This window comes from Mustela putorius, unplaced genomic scaffold (assembly GCF_011764305.1).
Source record: "Mustela putorius furo isolate JIRA1106 unplaced genomic scaffold, ASM1176430v1.1 tig00003909_pilon_pilon_pilon, whole genome shotgun sequence".
Taxonomy (NCBI): Eukaryota; Metazoa; Chordata; class Mammalia; order Carnivora; family Mustelidae; genus Mustela; species Mustela putorius.
Window position 1 is genome coordinate 15,996,813 of NW_025422057.1, and position 19,523 is coordinate 16,016,335.

At 50.1% G+C, this 19,523-nt stretch overlaps 1 protein-coding gene across 8 annotated transcripts in view; it reads right to left on the bottom strand.

The window, feature by feature from the left end:
- VWA2 (von Willebrand factor A domain containing 2) overlaps positions 1-18,985 on the bottom strand; it is a 46,038-nt gene extending 27,053 nt beyond the window's left edge. The window contains exons 1-5 of one of the 8 annotated variants that reach the window (XM_004763820.3): positions 18,849-18,914; positions 17,574-17,618; positions 11,565-11,626; positions 7,392-7,466; positions 5,517-5,650 (exon numbers count right to left, since the gene is read on the bottom strand). In XM_004763820.3, the coding sequence (XP_004763877.2) occupies positions 5,517-5,650; positions 7,392-7,466; positions 11,565-11,616 (261 nt within the window). In that variant the 5' untranslated portion in view covers positions 11,617-11,626; positions 17,574-17,618; positions 18,849-18,914. Of the gene's footprint in view, positions 1-5,516; positions 5,651-7,391; positions 7,467-11,564; positions 11,627-17,573; positions 17,619-18,178; positions 18,827-18,848 lie in introns of those variants that run through there. The other 7 variants (XM_013062118.2, XM_013062119.2, XM_045069051.1 and 4 more) reach the window with 7 other exon arrangements.
- Between the last annotated feature and the right edge of the window lie 538 nt (positions 18,986-19,523).

The following is a 19,523-nucleotide window of genomic DNA, read 5'->3' on the forward strand; positions in this document are numbered from 1 at the left end:
ACCAGGCTGCCTTTTACCTACTACCTGAATTCCTGCACTGCCAATCCCGGAGCAGGCCTGGTGCTTTGGGGACCATCAAAGCACTCCGCCCCAGCAGGCCAGCTGCACCTGCTCCCGGCGAGCACAGCCCAAAGGATCTTGGTTCAACAGGGAGTTCTAGGGAGGCACTCATAAGCATCTACAGGAGGAAGAAATTTGTCTTGGGTGGGCGTGTGTGGGAGGTGGACGCTGGAAAACAGCAGCAGAGAAGCTCAGGAGATTCTGAGGAACAAAATCCTTTGGAAATCTCCCTGGAAATTAGCTTGGGTTCAAGCGCCATCTCCAACTAGTGGGGAAGAGACGGTCCAGCGAAACTGGGACAACTGAACAGCCACCTACAAAACAGAGCCTCAATCACGAACGGAGTCAGGATCTACATGTGAAAAAATGTAACTGTGAAAGTTCTGGAAGGAAACTAGAGAGAATTTCTTCATAACTTCAAAGTGGAAAAAGGCCTTCCTATGCCTTGAAATCCAGAAGCCATAAAGGAAAAGGCTGATAAATCTGACTGCATAAGGAAAAGTTCTGCAGGGCAAAACATGCCATCATGCAATAAAAAATGAAGACAAATGGAAAATTAGTTTGCAACTCAAGTCAGAGGCACAGGGTTAGTTCTCCCAATATGTAAAAAGTGCCTAGGAATTGATATGTTAAAGACCAACAACACATTAGAAGAAATGGGCAAAGTATATGAACAGGGATTGCACAGGAAACACGAACGTCTCTTTAGTATGAGAGAAGATGCTTAACTGTACCACATGGAGATGTTGCAAAAAGCTAAATACAATGTTTGCAAAGGAAACTAGCAAGTTCTCAAACATTGCTGGTAAGAACATAAATGTTACTGCATCCATGGAGGGCAATTTGTCAATATTTATTGGAAGTTACAACTGCAGGGAAGTCTGGGTGGCTCAGTCAGATAAGCTCAGGTCAGGTCATCATGACTTTGGCTCAGGTCATGATCCCAGGGTCCTGGGACACAGTCCAGCAACAGGCTCCCTGTTCAGGGGGAAGTCTGCTTCTCTCTCTGCCCCTTACCCTACTTGGGCTCTCTCTCACTCATTCCCTCTCTCTCAAATAAATAATCTTTTAAAAGAAGTTACAAAGTTACAATTACATAGGGCTACTTGGAGTTCATCCTGCAGATATACTTATGTGTGAAATAATGGATTTACAGGCTCACCATGTATTTGTAATATCAAATGTCCATCAGTAGGGGATTGGTTAATTAAACCTCAGGAAATCCTTATGACAGAATGTTAATAAGCTGTAAAAAATAATATAGATCTATATTAATGCCTATGTTACTTATATACTTAGATATGGAAAGACTTCCAAGATACCGTGAAGAGAAAAAGGCAAAGGATAGAACAGTGAATATAGCATGGTACACTTCATACTGCTTGTGTTTGGAGAAGTGGTTCTGGAAGGATGCTCAAGAAAGCTGATAGGGACAGGCGCCTGGGGGGCACAGTCGGTTACATGTCCGACTCTTGGTTTCAGCTCTGGTCGTGATCTCAGGGTTGTGGGATCGGGCCCAGCGTGGGGCAGCACACTCAGCATGGAGTCGGCTTGAGACTCTCTCTCCCTCTGCCCCTCCCAACCATGCCTGCACGCATGTTCTCTCTCAAATCAATCAATCAATCTTCTTTTAAAAAAAAAGCAAGCAAGGGGTGCCTGGGTGGCCCAGTGGGTTAAGCTGCTGCCTTCGGCTCAGGTCATGATCTCAGGATCCTGGGATCGAGTCCCTCGTCGGGCTCTCTGCTCAGCAGGGGGCCTGCTTCCCTTCCTCTCTCTCTGCCTGCCTCTCTGACTACCTCTCCTACTTGTGATTTCTCTCTGTTGAATAAATAAAATCTTTAAAAAAAAAAAAAAAAAAGCAAGCAGGTAGGAAAACTGGGCAGATGGAAAATATATGAGCAGGAGGGAAACTAGGCATTGACTGCGTTTTAATTGAACCATGTGAATGGATTATTGAGTTAAAAAAAAACTCCCCGGAGACCAGCAGCTGGGTGTATTTACTTGAATTAAACAGGAAGGATACAACTTCAAAACAAAACAAGACAGAAATAACTTGAGTCAGTGGTTAAGACATTTAATGTAATTGGTGGTTTGGGAGCAAAGCAGTTTCCTTTTATCTTCAGTTGACTGTATGCTCAAGGGCAAGCCTGCCCGGATTTCTCGCGCTCTGTAATCACTCTGCTGCAGTCACTGTACTGGAGCCAGGAAGCAAACTTCTCAGCTTTTAATCACTGGGAGGAAGACTTCAAACACCTTCCATCCATCTCCACAACACAACATCCATAACAAGCCTTACCTTACAGCACCTTGAAAACTAAATTTTAGAAAGGAAAAAAAGGCGCAGATCCCTTGTACATGGAGGTATAAAGAGGCACAGAAATGCAGCAGCAAATACAGAAAGCCTCAAGCACGAATCAGATCAAACCATCTTTAGAGGCTCTCCTGCAAACACCCTTTGCTAGCATTCCAGCAAGTCGGAATGGCTCAAGCTCAAGGTCCAGCGGCTCACTAGCTCACTCAAACAGAGCCGCCAGCCCCCAAACCCTTTGCTCAACGAATCTTGCTGGAGAAAGTTTTTCTCAGGTCTAGCCCCAAGAGAACTCTCTGAATGCCCAGATTCTGTCTGAATGAAATAGAGCCACTCTACACCCTCTTTCGCCTGAACGTCATCATCGGCTTCCTTCATCTATGGAAGTTTCCAGGGCTCTCACTGTTCTGGCTCCTTGTGATGGGTACTGAGTGGTTTGCCCATTTCTAGCCTAAAAATCAGCCTCCGGAAATAATGCCACATTTTAAATGTGGTCTGGCAGCACCAAGCTTTAATTCCCCAAGTTCTGGAGAACCTGTGGTTGACACAGCTGCACCGGTGCACACCAGCCATGAAGTCTTTTGTGGTGGTTTTCTTACCCTGTTGGAGGATGCTGAATTCCATCAGTGCCCACCCCTTACACATCACACACACACACACACAGTGCCACTATACCAGCTATCCATTTGCCATGCAATAGGGTATGACTTCTTGGTGTCACCTCATCTTGACCCAGGGGCTACCCACTGGGAGGGACAAAGGACCTAACAGAGCAAGTCCTGAGCTCAGGGTCAAGATCCTCAGTTCTTCCACACTTAGCTGTTTCCTCTGATTACTGTGTGACCCCAGGCAGTTACTTAGCCTCTCTGAGTCTGTTTCTTCATCAGTAAAATGTTCACCTATACTCCACACAGCTCTTCTCTCCCAACCTACCATCCTCTGGGGCCTCCAGGCCTCCCATTTCAGGACACACACTACATCACTGCCGACATCAAGCATTTGGTTTTTATGGCTCTTCCTCCACAAATAACTACGGAAACCTCATGGGGGGAATCGCCTCCTTTGGAAAGCAGTACACTGTGCAGAAGAAGATGGGGATTCAGCAGTCTGTGGCCCTGGTCCTCTGAGGACCTGCGATGGCTTCACGGTTGGAACTTCCAGGCTGCCCAAGCCCAAATGGAATAGAATCTGCTCTGGTGTCTTCAGACGGCCATGCCAGATGGCGGGCAGACCAGGGTGATGGGCTCACTCTCCCCAAACTACCTGCCATTCTGGAGAAAATCCGGCTTTCATTAAAAGCCACTTTTGCTCTTCAGTCCTAGAGGTTTTTCTGGGATTAACCATGGAATGTCATCTTGGAAAACCACTTCCTTCTGCAACCTGTTTGCAAGTAGTCTCTAATTCAAGTTAAGAATGGCTTTTCAGATCAAAACACCCTTCTTAAATTTTGACTTTGGAGTAGGTTCACACGGCTCAAAATCCATCAAGTATTTAAAAAAAAGTAAAACGGTTGAGTCCCCCCACTGGATCTGCACCCCCTCTGCTCAACAGCGAACCACTGTTCTCAGCCTCTTCACAGATCTCTCCAAGTACCAACACAGACTTTTTCCTCCCTTTTTCATAAAAAGTCACACATTACATATGCCATTTGCCTCTTACTTTTTAGTCTCATCTGGGTTGGTGCCCCTCCATCTAAGAGAACTTCCCCATTCACTTTCTACCGCTGCCCGATGTTTCCCTTATGAATGTACCCTAATGAATTCACCTGTCACCTGTGAGTGGGCGTTTGCATGACCTGAAATGTTTTATGATCATAAACAAACAACTCTGCAAGGAATAACTGTCCAACACTTTGCATCTGTGGGAGTATCTGTAGAACACATTCCATGGGGTGGAATTCTTGAGCCACAGGGTCCACGCCTTTGTAATTCCAATGGACGCTGCCAGACTCCCTCCCTGGAGGTCGCACCAGGTTATACTCCCATCGCCGGCACGAACCCGCTTCTATAGATCTGCCAACGGGGCAGGTCACCAAACTGGGATTTTGCTAATCCAGAAAGTGAAAATGGTATTTTGGTGGAAGTTGTACTGTTAGAGTGAGTGAGGTTGGGCATCTTTTCCTGCGTCTAAGGGCTACTTCTGTTTCAATTTCTGGGAACTGTGTTCATTGTTCATTTTTCTATTGGGTTGTCCCAAGATGCCCCTTTCAGCAGTGGGAGCCACAGTTAGCACAGTCTGCTGCTGCTTGAGAGCAGCTCCCCAGAGCCAGGGAGAGCACGAGATGAACAAACTGGCTGGATTCACTCCGGCAGGAGTAGCTCCTCTCAAGTGAACGTGTGGGGTAGGAGCCCCACTTCATACAAAGGCTCTGCCTTTCAGAGGGAGAGTTTTTGTCTGCCTCAGTATGCTTTCCCTTTCCCGCTCCTCCACAAGCTCCTCTTCCCAGTGGGGAATCAAGAAGGTGCGTCAGCCCGTGACTCACGTGGCCAGAGCATCTTTCCCCGCTGACTACTAGGACTGGGAAAGGGACTGTCATGAGACTTGTGCCTTGGCCAATAGCAGCCCTCTCGGAGACCGTCCGCTGCGGGCGCAGGGAAAGAAATCCATTTTCCTTTTACTGGGATCAGTTGCTTGAAAGGCAGTACAGGGCAAATGTGCTGTGTAAGGAGAGGCTGCGTGGGAAGGAAGCCAAACAAGGAACGCAAAACTGAGGAGAAAAAGAGACTGAATGAGGCTTCAGACCCTACCATGCCTAGAACCAGGACCACCCTCTTGGTGTTCCTGTTCCACAAGCCAACAAAATGTTCTCTTCTTCTTCTTCTATTTGCTTTAAAAACATACGTATGTATGTATGTATGTATGTATGTATGTATGTATGTATGTATTTGGGAAAGAGAGAGAGATAGCTTGCACACACATGAGCCGGGGAAGGGGCAGAGGGAGAGGGAGACTCCCCAGCCCCCGAGGCGGGCTCGCTCCCTAACCCCGACACCACAGAAGACCACAACCCAAGCGCATATCAAGAGTCGGATGCGTAACCCACTGGGCCACCCAGGCGCCCGTGAATGTCTTCTTCTGCTTAGAACTGGATTTCTGTCGCTTGCAACCCAAGATGCCCGAATGCAAGGATGATAAGGCTTGCACTCACCCTCTCAGGGTTGATGTCCAGAGCGTCACAGACCGTGATGGCAAAGTGCTTAGACCTCTCAAAGCTCCCCTTCCCGACACTGTGCGATCCGTCGATCAGAAACAGGAGGTCCACTGCCGCCGAGCACTGCATCACTAGGGAGAGTGGAACACAGTGGCTGACAACCGGCCTCCCTGCCCTCCAATCCCCAGAGGGGTGCCCTCCTGAAGCAGAGTGGAGGCAGAGACAACTTCAGGGTACATCAGGCTGCTGCTCTTCTTAGCCCATGCACGAAAATAACACAGGAGAAGGCCCCAGCCAGAGGCAGCTCTCCTCTGCAGCAGCAAGTACACTCCCCCGCCCCCACAGCGGGCACAAAGTTGACAAACAGGCCTTGCGCAGAAGTCTGTGTACTATTGGAGGAGTCTAACTCAGCAATGGGAACGGAGCGCCAAGGAGAGGAGGGGCTACTGGACCAGTGAGGGATACTAAAGATCCTTGGTCCCAGCCCTTGGGGGCCACAATCTAGTCCAGGATCCAGCCAGAAACCCTGGTACCTGAAGCTGCATTATCCCAGAGTTCAAGTGAGGGCAGCACTGACTGGGTCTTCCCTCTTTGTCATGCACTGCCCCCAGCACTTTCTTATAAGCACCCTAAGACAGACTGCTATTTTTAAAAAAAAATTTTTAACAGGTTTATTGAGATACGATTCACATACCAAGGAATTCATCCATTTAAAATATATACTTCAGGGGGCACCTGGGTGGCTCAGCTGGTTAAGCATGTTTTGATTTCAGCTCCAGTCATGATCTCAGGGCTGTGAGGCTGAGCCCTGCGCTAGGTGGGCTCTGTGCGGAGCGTCGACCCTCCTTGGGGAGCTCTCTCTCCCTCTCTCTCTGCCCCTCCCCAGCTCGTGCATTCTCTCTCTCAAAAATAAAATAAAATATATGATTCGGTGACTTTTAGTATATTCACAGATACATTCCATCCTCACCACAGTCAAATTTAGAACATTTTCCATCACCTCAAAAAGAAACTCTAGGGGCGCCTGGGTGGCTCAGTGGGTTGAGCCTCTGCCTTCGGCTCAGGTCATGATCTCAGGTTCCTGGGATTGAGCCTGAGATCGGGTTCTCTGCTCTGTGGGGAGTCTGCTTCCCTCTCTCTCTCTGCCTGCCTCTCTGCCTACTTGTGATCTCTCTCTCTCTCTCTCTCTCTGTCAAATAAATAAATAAATAAATATTTAAAAAAAAAAAAAAGGATAGAAACTCTATACCCTTTAGCTATCAGCTCCCTAGATCCCCACCCCACTCCTAAATAAATGTATGGTTTTTATTGCCGGCGGAGAGAGGAGGAAAGAAGAGCACAGGGCGATTCAGTAACTTCCCTAAGGCCAAAGTACAAGTAAGCAGTGGAGCTAGGAAGCAAACTCAGGCTGTCTAGCTCCAGAATCCATGCCCTACCACCTCCCCATCAGGATGGAGGAGAGCGGACATCAGAGAAGCACCAGAGAAAAGGCACCACCCAGAAGGCACTGACTAAAGGGGATTTCAGCAGAGAGGGAGACAAGGGACACGCAACGTCTCTGGGAACAGGCTGGTGTGGCTTGAGCAGGTGGAGGGGATGTTGAAAAGGGAGGAAGAGGCAGGAACATGGTGGGAGGAGGCTGGTTGGGGAGATGGTGGTCACATAGCCGAGGACTCCCAAGCAAGACCAAGAAATTCAGCAACAAGAATTTACCCAAGGTTTTCACCCAGGATAGAGACCCGGATCAGGCCTGTTTGGAGAAAATGACTCTGGCCACAATGTCAGAGGAAGATGGGAGTGAGGCAGGAGCATTCTGGAGTCATGCAGAGGCCAGCATGGGGGTCTAGAAGGTTGAAGAACACATGGGCTTACTTTTGCTGGCGGCTGAAATCTTCCCAATGGTCTCCCTGCTTACGTGGACTTCCTGAAGCGCATGAGACAGGGGTACTAGGAGAGAAGACACCAGAAGCAGTCAATGCAAAGCAGAAAGGGGAGGAGTCTTAGTCCACATTATGTGACCAGAACCAACGGGTAGTAGAAGGGAAAACCGGAATGTGAAGGAATTTAAGGATGTTGCATCTCAAAAGTCACCAGATGGACAGCATAAAGAAACCCCTCCAATTACTTCACTTCTGTCAGGTAACCTGGTATTTAAATTTGGGTATTTTGAAGCAAAAAATTAAAAAAATATATATAGAAGGTGAGGTGTGATTCTGATGAGTTCTGCCCCTGGTTAGGCATGATAACTGGATGCCCACCCCTTCAGGGTACAGCACCTTGCCATAAAAACTAACCTTGGATATAAACATCCAATTCATAGACAAGCACAGGGAAAATGTTTGAACAGGTGACAAAATGTTTTTGACCCAAACCATGAGATACCCTTTTAACTGTGAAATGAATCGACCAGCTTCTACACTTAAATGCAAATGGGGAAAGATCAAATCGGGAGAAACCTTCCCCGTGATGGCGGTGAACACTGGTACAACCCTTTTAGGAAACAATTTGGCCACACGAATGAAGAGTCCTAAAGCTGCTGACAGCCTCTGCCCCTGCAGTATCAGACCTGGGAAGGAACTCGAAGGAAGAACAGGGAGAGGGGAAAAGGCCCATCGGGGTCTCCTTTCGGGTTGACTTGTGATGGAGGAACCGTGGGGATAACAAATCCTGGCGAGACGGAGCTATGAGTCAACACTGGTAAATTTATTCAGCGCTATTACTACGAACAAGGGCCAAGAAGTTTTGGGGGAGGAAGTCCGTGAATACATCTTTCCTTCTCTTACAGGATGTCCAGGAAAATGGTAATGTTGTTTGATTTACAAAAGAACTCTGAGAGCAGGGGTAATATGTCAAGGAAGCCCCAGGCCTGCTGAACGTGAGCCAATCCTGGTGGATGTCCTGAAGGCCACGAGGTGCCACTTGGAGGGCTATTTCGAGACGCCACGTGCACACAGTTGATGTCTAGTGGCAGAAGTCCCCGGGCTTTATCAATGTCCACGTGTGGTGGGTGAGCACAGAGGAAATAAAATGAGGTGGGCAGAGCAGGGGAGCAGGGGAGCAGGCCAGGCGGGGGGGGGGGGGCAGATGAAGGCACGTTGGGCACGGGGGCACTGCTGGGAACATGGGAATGGGGAGTAGGGTCTGGTGATTCCCACCAGGCCAGTATGTTGGGCCCAAGGGGCTCTGTGACTGCCAAGAAAGTGATTAGGAGGGAGAAACCAAAAGAAAAAGTCAGGGTCTAGGATGGGGACGCCTCTTGCTTGAGACACCCCCTGCCCCCCTTAGTCAGCCGCCCCCTGGGCTCGACCCAGCCCCATCTTCTCTGGCTCCTTTCCACTCCCTACTCCCCAGTGCAAACAAAAGTATTTCCCAGCTCTCCCCACCTAGCCTTCGAGCAGTCGGTTTCTGCTCACCTGATCTGCCCTGTTCCCAATCTCACTCACATAAGATGGTTCTTGGCCAAAATGCTGAACCAGCTGTTACCCCACAGACAAGAGCCATCAAATATCGTTCGTGGGGTCTGGGACAATCTGCCACTGCGGTTTTGCCACCAGAGGCAGAAACAAGACAAACTACAAATAAAGATTGTAGACTGGGTTTATGGGGAGAAAAAAAAAACACCACCCTTTCACTTGCATAAAAAATGGCACATGTTAAGACAGAGGCTGGGCAATGCTTCAAAACCTGAAAATTCACCCAATAATTCAGCATACTGGTCTTCCAGAACACAGAGGCTCTCGGCTTCTGGCAGGCTCACTCAGCCCGGCTGCCCCCTCCCTATCAGGCCGAGCTGCTCCCATCAGCCCAGCCGCCCTGGGAGCTCCCGAGGGCAGGAATGCTTCCATCCGTCCTCTGCAAAGCCTAGCCCAGCTCTCTGTGCACCACGGACATGCACTAAGGTTTCCCGAATAAGTCCATGAAGTATTGCAAAGGGCCCAACAGCCAAGGAATCTCCAAGGCCCTACAAAGAACAGGAAAGTGCTGGACCTTTTTATAAGTCTTACCAGCAAATTCCCCAGCTGGAGACAGGCCAGCAGCCTCTCCCTGAGAGGAAGGCAGAGGAGCTTGGTGACCAGAGACCACTCACTAAAGATGTCACTCAGCCAATGTGTCCTTCTCTACCACGTGCTCAGCAGTTATGGTCTGTGCCAGGCTTCAGATGACCCCTCCTGGTGCCATGGGTGATGTCCCCATGGCTCCCCTAGGACGTTACTCAGAATTTTGCAGGGCTTCCCTCTGAAATAGGGAGCTGATGAATGTTGGACTCTACCGATGAGAGCAGAGGCCTAGTCTAATGATTCCTGCACCTTCTCTTCCCGAGAGGACCCCTGAGTGATGAGGCCAGCCCAGAAGTCAGGAGAGAGACATTTGTCCCAGCTCTGCTCCCAACAGCTCTGTGACCCTGGGCAAGTCACAGGCCTCACTGGGCCTCCCCGACCTCATCTGTCCAACCCAGAGATGGACAGGACAAGCGCTCTGTAAACTGGATGGGGCTGTAAAAGGCGAACTCTGCAATGAGCTAGAGCAGAACCAGAGCCTGAGCCTCCGGGGACCACATTCAGGCCCTGTCCCCAAACATATCTCATTCCTCCCCAGGCCCCTCACCACGAAGCTACAATGTTACACCGTCTACCCACATGGCTTAGAGAGGGAGGCTGACAGGCTGAGCAACCACCCACCTTCTTCCAGCCTCTCTTACCTCGCAGCGCGCAGGGACCAGGCTGGTGGTGACAGGGTTCAACATAGCAGAGTCTCAGAGACCACAAGAGGACCCTGAGCTAGACTGGGATGGCTGGGTACCCTGCCCACTTGTTCTTACTTGTAGGACTAATCTGAACTCTGATTCCTCTCTACTTTTAACAAGGCTAGAGCTCCAGAGGGGAGTAAAAACAAAGTTGCTTTGCTCCATTATTCATTCATCTGTGCACTTCTGGAACACTTCTGTGCGCCAGGTCCGGTGCTGGGTGCCGAGTGCCAAGATTATGCAATGGTGAATACACAACATGTAGAATCTCTTTCTCATGGAGCTTCTATCTGGTACAGAAGATGGACACTGAGTCTTTAAAAATTCACATAGAAGGACTACATAGCAGAGGTACCCGGGGCTACAGGTCTTTGAGGAAATGGCCTGACCTGGGGGACCAGGAGGAACTGTGCTGGGTGCTGACGGATGCGTAGTTTACTGGGCTGGCAGTGTTGGGTGAAGGGGTGATCTAGGCAGAGGTGTCACCGTAACTGAGAACGCCCCAGGCAGAAGGGGAGCAAGGGGGCTGGGCGGGACTGGAAGGAAAAAGGGCTGCGGCATGGAGGGAGATGGTGCCAGACGATGCCTGGGGGCCTGGGGTCCGATCAAGCAAAGTCTCTTTAGAGCAATGAGGTATCATTTGAAATTTGAGGCAAGGGGCACCTGGGTACCCAGGCATCTGGCTTCAACTCCAGTCATGATCTCAGGTCCTGGGATCGATCCCCACACTCGATCGAGCCTGCTCTCCCTCTCCGTCTGAGCCTCCCCACTGCTCGCTCTTGCTTTCTCTCTAATAAACTTTTTAAAAAAATCTAGGCAGGGTGTAGGGGTGGAGAGGGGTCCAGGCATGATCAGATTCGCATTTTTTTTTAAAGATTTATTTTTTTATTTTAGGGAGAGCATGGTGGGGGTGTGTGGAAGGCAGAGGGAGAGGGAGAGAATCTCCAGTGGACCTCCCATTGATTGCAGAGCCCAATGTGGGGCTCGATCTCATGACCCTGAGATGACCTGAGCCAAAATCAAGTGTTGGACGCCTAACCAATTTAGCCACCCAGCACCCCAGATTTACATTTTGAAATGACTATTCTGTGCACAGTGGTGTGGAGCAGAACCAGGTGGAACCAGGGAGACCAACTGGGAGACTACTGCAGTGGTCCAAGCACAAGACGATGGGGCTTACACTAGGTAGGTGGCCGTGAAGTAGAGAGTTGCAGATGTATTTGAGAGGCCTCTAGAAGTTAAAATCGACAGGAAATGAAGCAAACTAAACCCCTCAACACCTTATTCCTGACCAAACTTACCTCCAGAAAATAGGAAAATGAAGAGGACTTCCAGCAACAGGGAAGAGGGCATGTTGATTTACCTACAGGGCAGGACAGGAAAAAAAAGCATCAGCAATTAGCTCTGTGTACCCCCCAGGTCACCCCCAAATGAGAAGACAACTAATCAGCCTTTTCGAGGGCGCAAAGATGGCCCTAGAGGCTCCTCCTTGCCACAAGAACCATATTAGCCTGGAAAAGATCCATTGGATACTTTGCTCCAGTGATTTTGTTTCAAAGGATGGTCTAACAACTTTCCCAGACACCTAGCCTCCCACCCCCGAAGCTCCTTCACAGACACCAGGAAGGTACGCTGTACCCAAGGTTGAGTCCTGGGTCCTAGCCTGGCCAGGCCCTGACCAGCCCATGTCCTTGAATAAAGTCCTTCCTTCTCAACGCCTCTGTTTCTTATGAGGAGTTAGAATCCAAGAGATTGAAGATTTGATTTCCAATGTCCTCATTTTCTGAAACCTTCTAGCAAGTTCTCAAAACCTATACTTTCTAAATTATAAAAAGTAAAGCACCTCAGCGCCTGGGTGGCTCAGCCGGTGAAGCCTCTGCCTTTAGCTCAGGTCATGATCTCAGGGTCCTGGGATCAAGCCCCACTTCGGGCTCCCTGCTCAGCAGGGAAGCCTGCTTCTCGCTCTCCCTCTGCCCTACCCCCTGCTTGTGTTCCTGCTCTTGCTATCTCTGCATCAAATAAATAAACCAAATCTTTAAAAATTAAAAAAATTTTATTATTTTATTAAAAAATTAAAATATTTTTAAAGTAATATGGCTGGAGAAGAAACAAAAGGGGTTTTTAAAAATTATTATTGCCCAATCATGTTTATAGCATAGGTAAGATTCAGTTCCATGGGCCTGATGACAATTTTTGAGGAAAATAAGGGAAGAAAGTAAAAGCTTTTAGTAAGAACGACTATAACTTTGATTCTATAAGAGCACATACATGAGACATACTTCTTATTTTAGCCATGAGGCCCAGGAAATGGATCTTTCATTATCTATTCAACCACAAAGACATGCTGTACAATTCAGACGGTCTTACACTTTAGCGAGTGTACTTGCAAGTAGTATAAGGAGATAAGGATCATATAGAATGAAATTGATAGATTTTTCCCCCAATTTAGCAGGGAGATTTTAAAAAATATCTGAACAATAGGTTCTAGAAATTCAATTTTTTGCCTTGGAGGTTTCCATATTCATTCAAGGTCTTATCCTTCACCATAAAATGCCCATCAAAAAAAAAAAAAAAAAAGCACAGCCACAGGTAGGTCTTACTCAAGTTTCCTTCATTAAACACATAATGTTGACACTCACTCGGGAGACAATTCTGAAGAGAAAATCCCAGGCAGAGATATGGAAAGGGAAGCACAGCAGGGTCCCCCCACGACCCCCGCCAGGTTCCAGAGAAGAGAGCAGAGGACAAGGTGGTCGGTCACAGCGTGGGGTACCCAACGGGGCAGCCCAGGACAGAGAACCTCCCTTCTGCCTGATGCACCCAAATCAGAAAGTCCGTGTAACGTCTTCAGTAAACGGTGCTCTCCAGCAGCTAAGAACGGGGAGGAGGAGGCGGCAGGGCCAAGTCCTCCTATGTGTATCTTGGGTCTTTGGACCCCCACGTCTCCACTGGCGGGTGTCATTTCTCCACAACACGGGGTGGGAGTTTCCTGCTCATCCTCAGCAGCTCATGGGAGGGTCTTTAACACAACTGGCACTGAAACAAGTTCTGTCGTCAGACACCCTCCACCTTCTCGCTGCGAGGCTGGGACGCACGTCTCCCAGCTGCAGCCACGAAACAGAACGTGACTCCTCATTCAGAGGATTCTGAGTAGGCTGTAAGCAAGGGCCCCTGGAAATCCGGCGTTCGCCAAGAAATACAGATGCTTTCCCAGAAAGTTTAAAATGAGAGTCTCTGTGCCTCAAAGGACCGTGAGGCTCACATCTTCACCTAAGTGGCCAGTGGAGAGTGAATATCACAAGAGTGAAAAAGTCAAGAGGTTTCGCAGAGGGGAAGATGGACAGAGAGGACACAGCCTGGCGGGGCCGACGTGGCTCCTGTGAGTTTCCAGCCCAGCCCCTGCCAGCAAGACAGATCTTCCTTTCCCCCAAAGGCACCTTTTCTTTCCTCTTGGTCCATACAACAGATGAAGGATGGGTTCCCACCTGCTCCCGGGAGCCAGGCAGGGGCAAGGCATGGGGACAAGGGGCAGTTCAATGCTGTCTACTCCTTAATTAGGGTCATGATGATTTTCTGGGGTCATAGCTTCTGACCCTGGGCAAGTGCAAGACTTGACTCTGAGGCTTATTGATTTTTTTTTTTTTTTTTTTTTTTAAATAAAAGCAGGATTCTAGCAGCCTCCCCAGGCTGCCATGAGGACACAGTGGAAGGAAGTACAGCAGGTTCCTGCTGCCTAGTAAGGCACTCAGGACACAGGGGGTCCCCTCCCTCTGCTATGAGACAAACGAAAGCAACTTCACCTCGCTCTCTTATGTGCCTCAGCATGCCCAGGTGAATGTCTTCCAGAGTGTTCTAAGTTTCTGCTCATTAAAACAAAATTTATGTTGGCAATCTGCAAATCCGTGCAAGAAGTCGACCACCTCCTGCTAAGTGTGTAGACCAGCTGGTGCTGGCTCTGGGACCTCAGCAGCACTTCCCTCCCCTATGCCCAGAGTGTGGCCTGTCTCGTCACACAGCCCCTGCCAGAACCTCGCCCGCCCGGTGGCAAAAAGCTCAGGGACGGAGTCTTGGTCCCTGCAGGAGCCCCAGCCGCCCGCACGGGTCTGGCACACAGGAGGCGAGATGTGTGCTTCCTGGCTACACTGACCACCATCACGCCGACTTCCAGACGAGTCCCTGGGCTTGCGACACTCCCCGCATTCTCTTTCATGCCGAGAGAAAGGAAACGAATGCTACTTCGGTGCTGGTGCAGTAGTAACTGCACTCTCTGCTGTCTGTCCTCGCCCGTTATCGCAAACTTTCCGTCTCCTCCCATCCCCACACCAAAACCTGCTTGCAGTACTAATTCCACATTCTACATTCAACCCTGCATCTAAAAACTTTTTTTTAAAAAGGATGAACTGCATAGTAAAAATCCCACAGCTACCACCATCTAGTGAGCGGTAAATACACCGTGTGCCCGGTACTGGGATCCGCACTGCATCTTCCCCTTCTTGACCCTCACAGTCAGCCGGCGACCGTGTTTTCCCCATTTTACAGATGAGAAAACTGAGGCACGGGGAAGTTGTTTTGCCGCAGGTGACACAGCTCATCAGCGGATCGGACTCCTCTAGCCTCCCAGTGCTCCGTTCCACCCATCCCCCTCCTGATCCTGGCGGATGAAGGTAAAGGAACAGAAGCATAATTAAAAATCCGCCACCTGAATCCACCCTTCGGCAGTTTTCCACAAGCTAATACCTGCCAGCAAGTCCCACACTCAGCACATAACGTGAGAAGGTTTCCAGAACTCCCCGCATTCTTGAGCAAAGGAGTGGTCTACTAGACATCCCAAGGCAGAAACGGATTGTTCCATCCCGGGTAAGCCTCGTCAACTCTTCCAACGCAAACACCTCACTCATCATCTGTTCCTTTCTGTTCCATTACCCATGCGAAGCCCACACGATCCCAGGCTCCTGGGATGCCCACACATGGACTCAGCTGCTTTTCACCACTCCCCCTCCATCTTCCGGTGCCACACAGCAGCTGCAGCACCAGGGACAGCAGGCGAGGGAAGCTGGCCGCAGGGCTCCGCAAAACACTGGGTTGACACTGACCCTCACACAGGAAGAAGCGGAGGCCAAAATAACGCTACTTTTTGAAAATAAAGGGCCAGACTGGCAAGAGCTGGAGGCAGCTTTGCAGGACAATGCCTGCCTTCTCCTCCATGATTGGAAGTAAGTTCAAAATGAAAAAGGAAACCCCTTCTACCTCCTTACAATATGCAATGCCAACCCTAAATATTAATTAGATTAGCCCTGGGCAGCCTCCTCTCAAACAGCGGGATGGAAATCAGAGCCCTTTACAAGAACAGGCAGCACCTGAACAGGAAGACTTTAAAATCTGAGGTAAAAGCCTGAAGCCAGGAAGCCCTTGGTGTCTTTCACTGTAACAGTCACCTTCCTTGGCCTTTTGGCAAAACACTTGGTTCAGGTCCAAGGAAGTGGACCAAACGTTTCTAGCTTGATAGGGCAGGGAGTGTTTTAAAAAGCTACCCAGGGGAAAGTCATGCTCCCTGAAAAAGAACCACAGATTGTTAGAACCCAACAGTCTGAGAAGCAGAAGTCAGCACCAGGGGAGGACCACTGTGCTGTACGGATTCCCCGGTCAGACGGGCATGAAACTCAGGGTTCCCACTCTTGCCACACCTGCTAAGAGACATTCTTAGTCAAGAGGGATTTTGATGTTTGTTCTGACGATATTTGAAAATCCCTTATTTAAACTGTATAGAACACAAGTTCTTTGGACTTTGGGACATAAAAGTATAAGAGAATCCACGCAAAACCAGAAGTCCAGAGACAGAATTCCGGACTAGTTCTGCTTCTGACCACCCGGGTGACTCTGCAAACAACAGCTCCCCCTGTCTCAGGGTCTTTCATCTAGCACCTGGGGTGAATCTGCTTCACAAACTCAGGAACTCAGGCAGTACTGTAGGGATCCAGTGAAATAGTATGTGAACATCCCTCCTAATGGTCACTTTCTAAATACACAATGTTAAAGAATTATTACATTTTTGAAAATATTTTATTTGACAGAGAGAGATCACAAGTAGGCAGAGAGGCAGGCAGAGAGAGAGAGAGGGGGAAGCAGGCTCCCTGCTGAGCAGAGAGCCCGATGTGGGGCTCGATTCCAGGACCCTGAGATCATGACCTGAGCTGAAGGTAGAGGCTTAACCCACTGAGCCACCCAGATGCCCCAAGAATTATTACATTTAATAAGTTAATTTCATTTAACACCCACAGAGCAGACACGATCATTTCAACTTTTCTACACGAGAAAAATGGTCTCGTAGAAGTTGGGACCCAAGGTCAAAGAGCGATTGCACCTTGCGAAGTCCACAAATGAGCCTCTCAGTAAATCCCTTCTCTTCAGTCTTTCAATTTCCTTCCCTCAAAAATGAGGGTGACATCACTCATCCTATTTTCCTGCAAAGGTTGATGCCGGGATCACATGAGACCACAATACACAAGTGCCCCGAGTGAGGGCAAAGTTTCCTACATGGAGAGCAGGGAAATCCCAGCGAAGAGGAGGGACTCGGGATCAGGAAAAGAAAGGAGGGATCCGGGACAGTAGCCACACTGAGGGCAGGCCAGCTGGTAATTCTGTGGGTGGAAAAGGAGGCCTGGAGCTGTTTACAAGATGAAGGGTTAAACAAAAGAAAGGGACTTCCAAGTGCATTCGGCTGTCCCAGGGAGCAGACCTGATATAGAAGCTAGGGTAGGATAGACACCCCCCTCCTTCTGCAGCATCCCCAAGAGACCTCCACTAGCCTTGGGGATGATAGGAGGGATTTATTTGCAAAAAGAAAAAAAGAAAATTCTTGTGGGATAAAATTAAAAGTTGGAAGAAAATTTTAAAATGTTGTTATCCTCCTGATGGAAACTTTTTAAAAAAACGGATCTGTGCCGTGCAGAAGTACAAAAGTTTGAGGACCACTGCTCTAAAACCCCTCACAATGTTGTTGAAACGTCCAATGATATAATTACATGAAATTTCATCTATTCAACAAACACTAGTAAGCATCTGCTCTGCGCCCAGCACCCTGCTAGGAACTGGGAATACAATGAATATACTCTGTAAGATACACACAAGACGGGAGCATCAGTAACAAAATGCTCTTGTAATTTCACCCATTTATCCCTAATGTCTTCACTTGCCAATTAATGACTGTGCCATTTATCCAGCTCATTAACAACCCAGGAATCTGTGTTCCTAGGGGCTCTCTCATTCACTCTTGGGGCATTCTTTTGCCCTCTCTAGGTCTGTTTCCTCACCTGTAAAAACATGGGCATCTGTGATGCATTTCAGAGGACCAGAGCCTGCTTGGGAGGAAGGAAATAGGGAAAGGCCTTTCTTGGCTGGAGAGCCACAGATTCCACCCGGGCAGGAAGGTGCCACCTCCCTTCTTTCCTGCCTGGGTGCCCACCATGTTTTTAAACCAATGCCACCCGGCAAGTTTCAAAGGTGCAATTCTGAGACCCTTCCATTTACTCTCCCAGGTGGTGACCAAGTGTGCAGCCCCCAGAAGGAGAAATGCAGGAAGCAGGTAGCGTGGGGGGATCCCAGTATGTAAAATCAACACAAATCCCCCTAGATTTCCCATTGCCCAGGGGCAAGTTTGTGGGCAACCGGCCCTTCTAGGGTTCTACTGGCAGAGGCTTTGCTGGGGACACTTCACTGCTGAGAAAATTACATTGAAGTCACCTTAACACCAGCATATGCCCTGAAAAAGGCGGCGGGCAGGGGGGGGGGGGGGGGGAAGCTTAGGCATGTCCCCTTCCGAAGTCTCCAGGTTAAGAGACTGCGACCGTGCCAAGGAGGTCGGCTTTAAAACGTGGTTCCCTTCTCCACCCACAGCCGCCGAGGCCTGTTCCCTTACCTCTGCTCCGCGCCCCTCGGTTCTGCGACCCCGTGCCGCGGACCCAAGGGAGAGCCCGCTCTTGGGCCCGCCGCACGCCCCGTCCCAAGGCCGGGGGCCGGCTCTGCCGGGGCGGTGGGCGGGAGCCGGGAGGCGGTGTCCGCCAGGTGCGCTCTTCCCCGGGACGCCGGTTTCCCGGAGCAGCGCGCGGGCCTCGCGGCCGAGCTCAGGTGCGGCGCAAACAAAGCCGAACAAAGCCCGCAACGCCGCCGGGCCGCCGCGTCCGCGCGGGGCAGCACCGGGCCAGCGCTGCTGGGAGGGACGGCTGGGAGCCGAGCATCCCCACCTCGAGAGCGCGAGCAGGTAATCGCGCCCCTTCCGAGGCCGCCGGCGGAGCCCGGGGCGCGCGGGCTCCGAGCTCGGACTCACCGGGACGAGCGCGGCGGGACGCGGGCGCCGAGGCCGCTGTGCTGGCCCTCGGACTCGGCTCGGGCCAGGGGGCGCTGCAGGCCCGCAGGAGGGGCGCCCGGGGTGGGAGCCACGTGGGACACCTGTAGCTTCACCGAAGGGAGGCGGCGAGCGCGGCGCGGGCCGTGGGAGGTGCATCGGGCGCTTCTGGGACCTGGGCCCGCACCCCTTCTCGCGTTTTTTAAACACCGCGTTGGCCTGGGAGGCAAATAGAAGTACTTACTTCTGCGCGGGTCTCCGGGTCTCCCAGCGGTGGAGCGGGGAGCACTGTGCCACCCGCTGTCGACTCCGCAGGATTTATGGCTCAGACCCATGCGAAAATGTTGACTTTGGCACCAATTTTATTTGTCACGGCAATGGCCGTTTACCTGCCTGTGCTGTTGCAGGTGGGAGGTAATACGCACGCCTCTCCGGCCAGCGTCCTCGGTTAAGCCTAGCAGGTGCTGGATATTCAAAAATCAGACGCCAGCAAACAAAAGGGTACAATGCTTATAAACAGTAAGTGTTAAATAAGTGTTGGCTATTCCTACATCATTTGTAGTCCCCCCCCCCCAAGATCCTGTTTATTTATTTGACAGAGAGAGATCCCAAGTAGGCAGAGAGGTGGAGGGGGGGGGGGGAAGCAGGCTCCCTGCCGAGCAGAGAGCCCTGTGTAGGGCTCGATCCCAGCACCCTGGGATCATGACCCAAGCTGAAGGCAGAGGCTTTAACCCACTGAGCCACCGAGGCACCCCATCATCTTTAGTTTTCATACTTCATCAGTAAAGGGTGCTCATTGCAAAAAAAGAAAATGCCAGTAAGGAACTTGCAGAACCACACCTATCCCACCACCCAGAGATAATCACTGCTATCATCATGGTGAATGCTCTTCCAGTAAGTTTACATAAAAGTTTACATT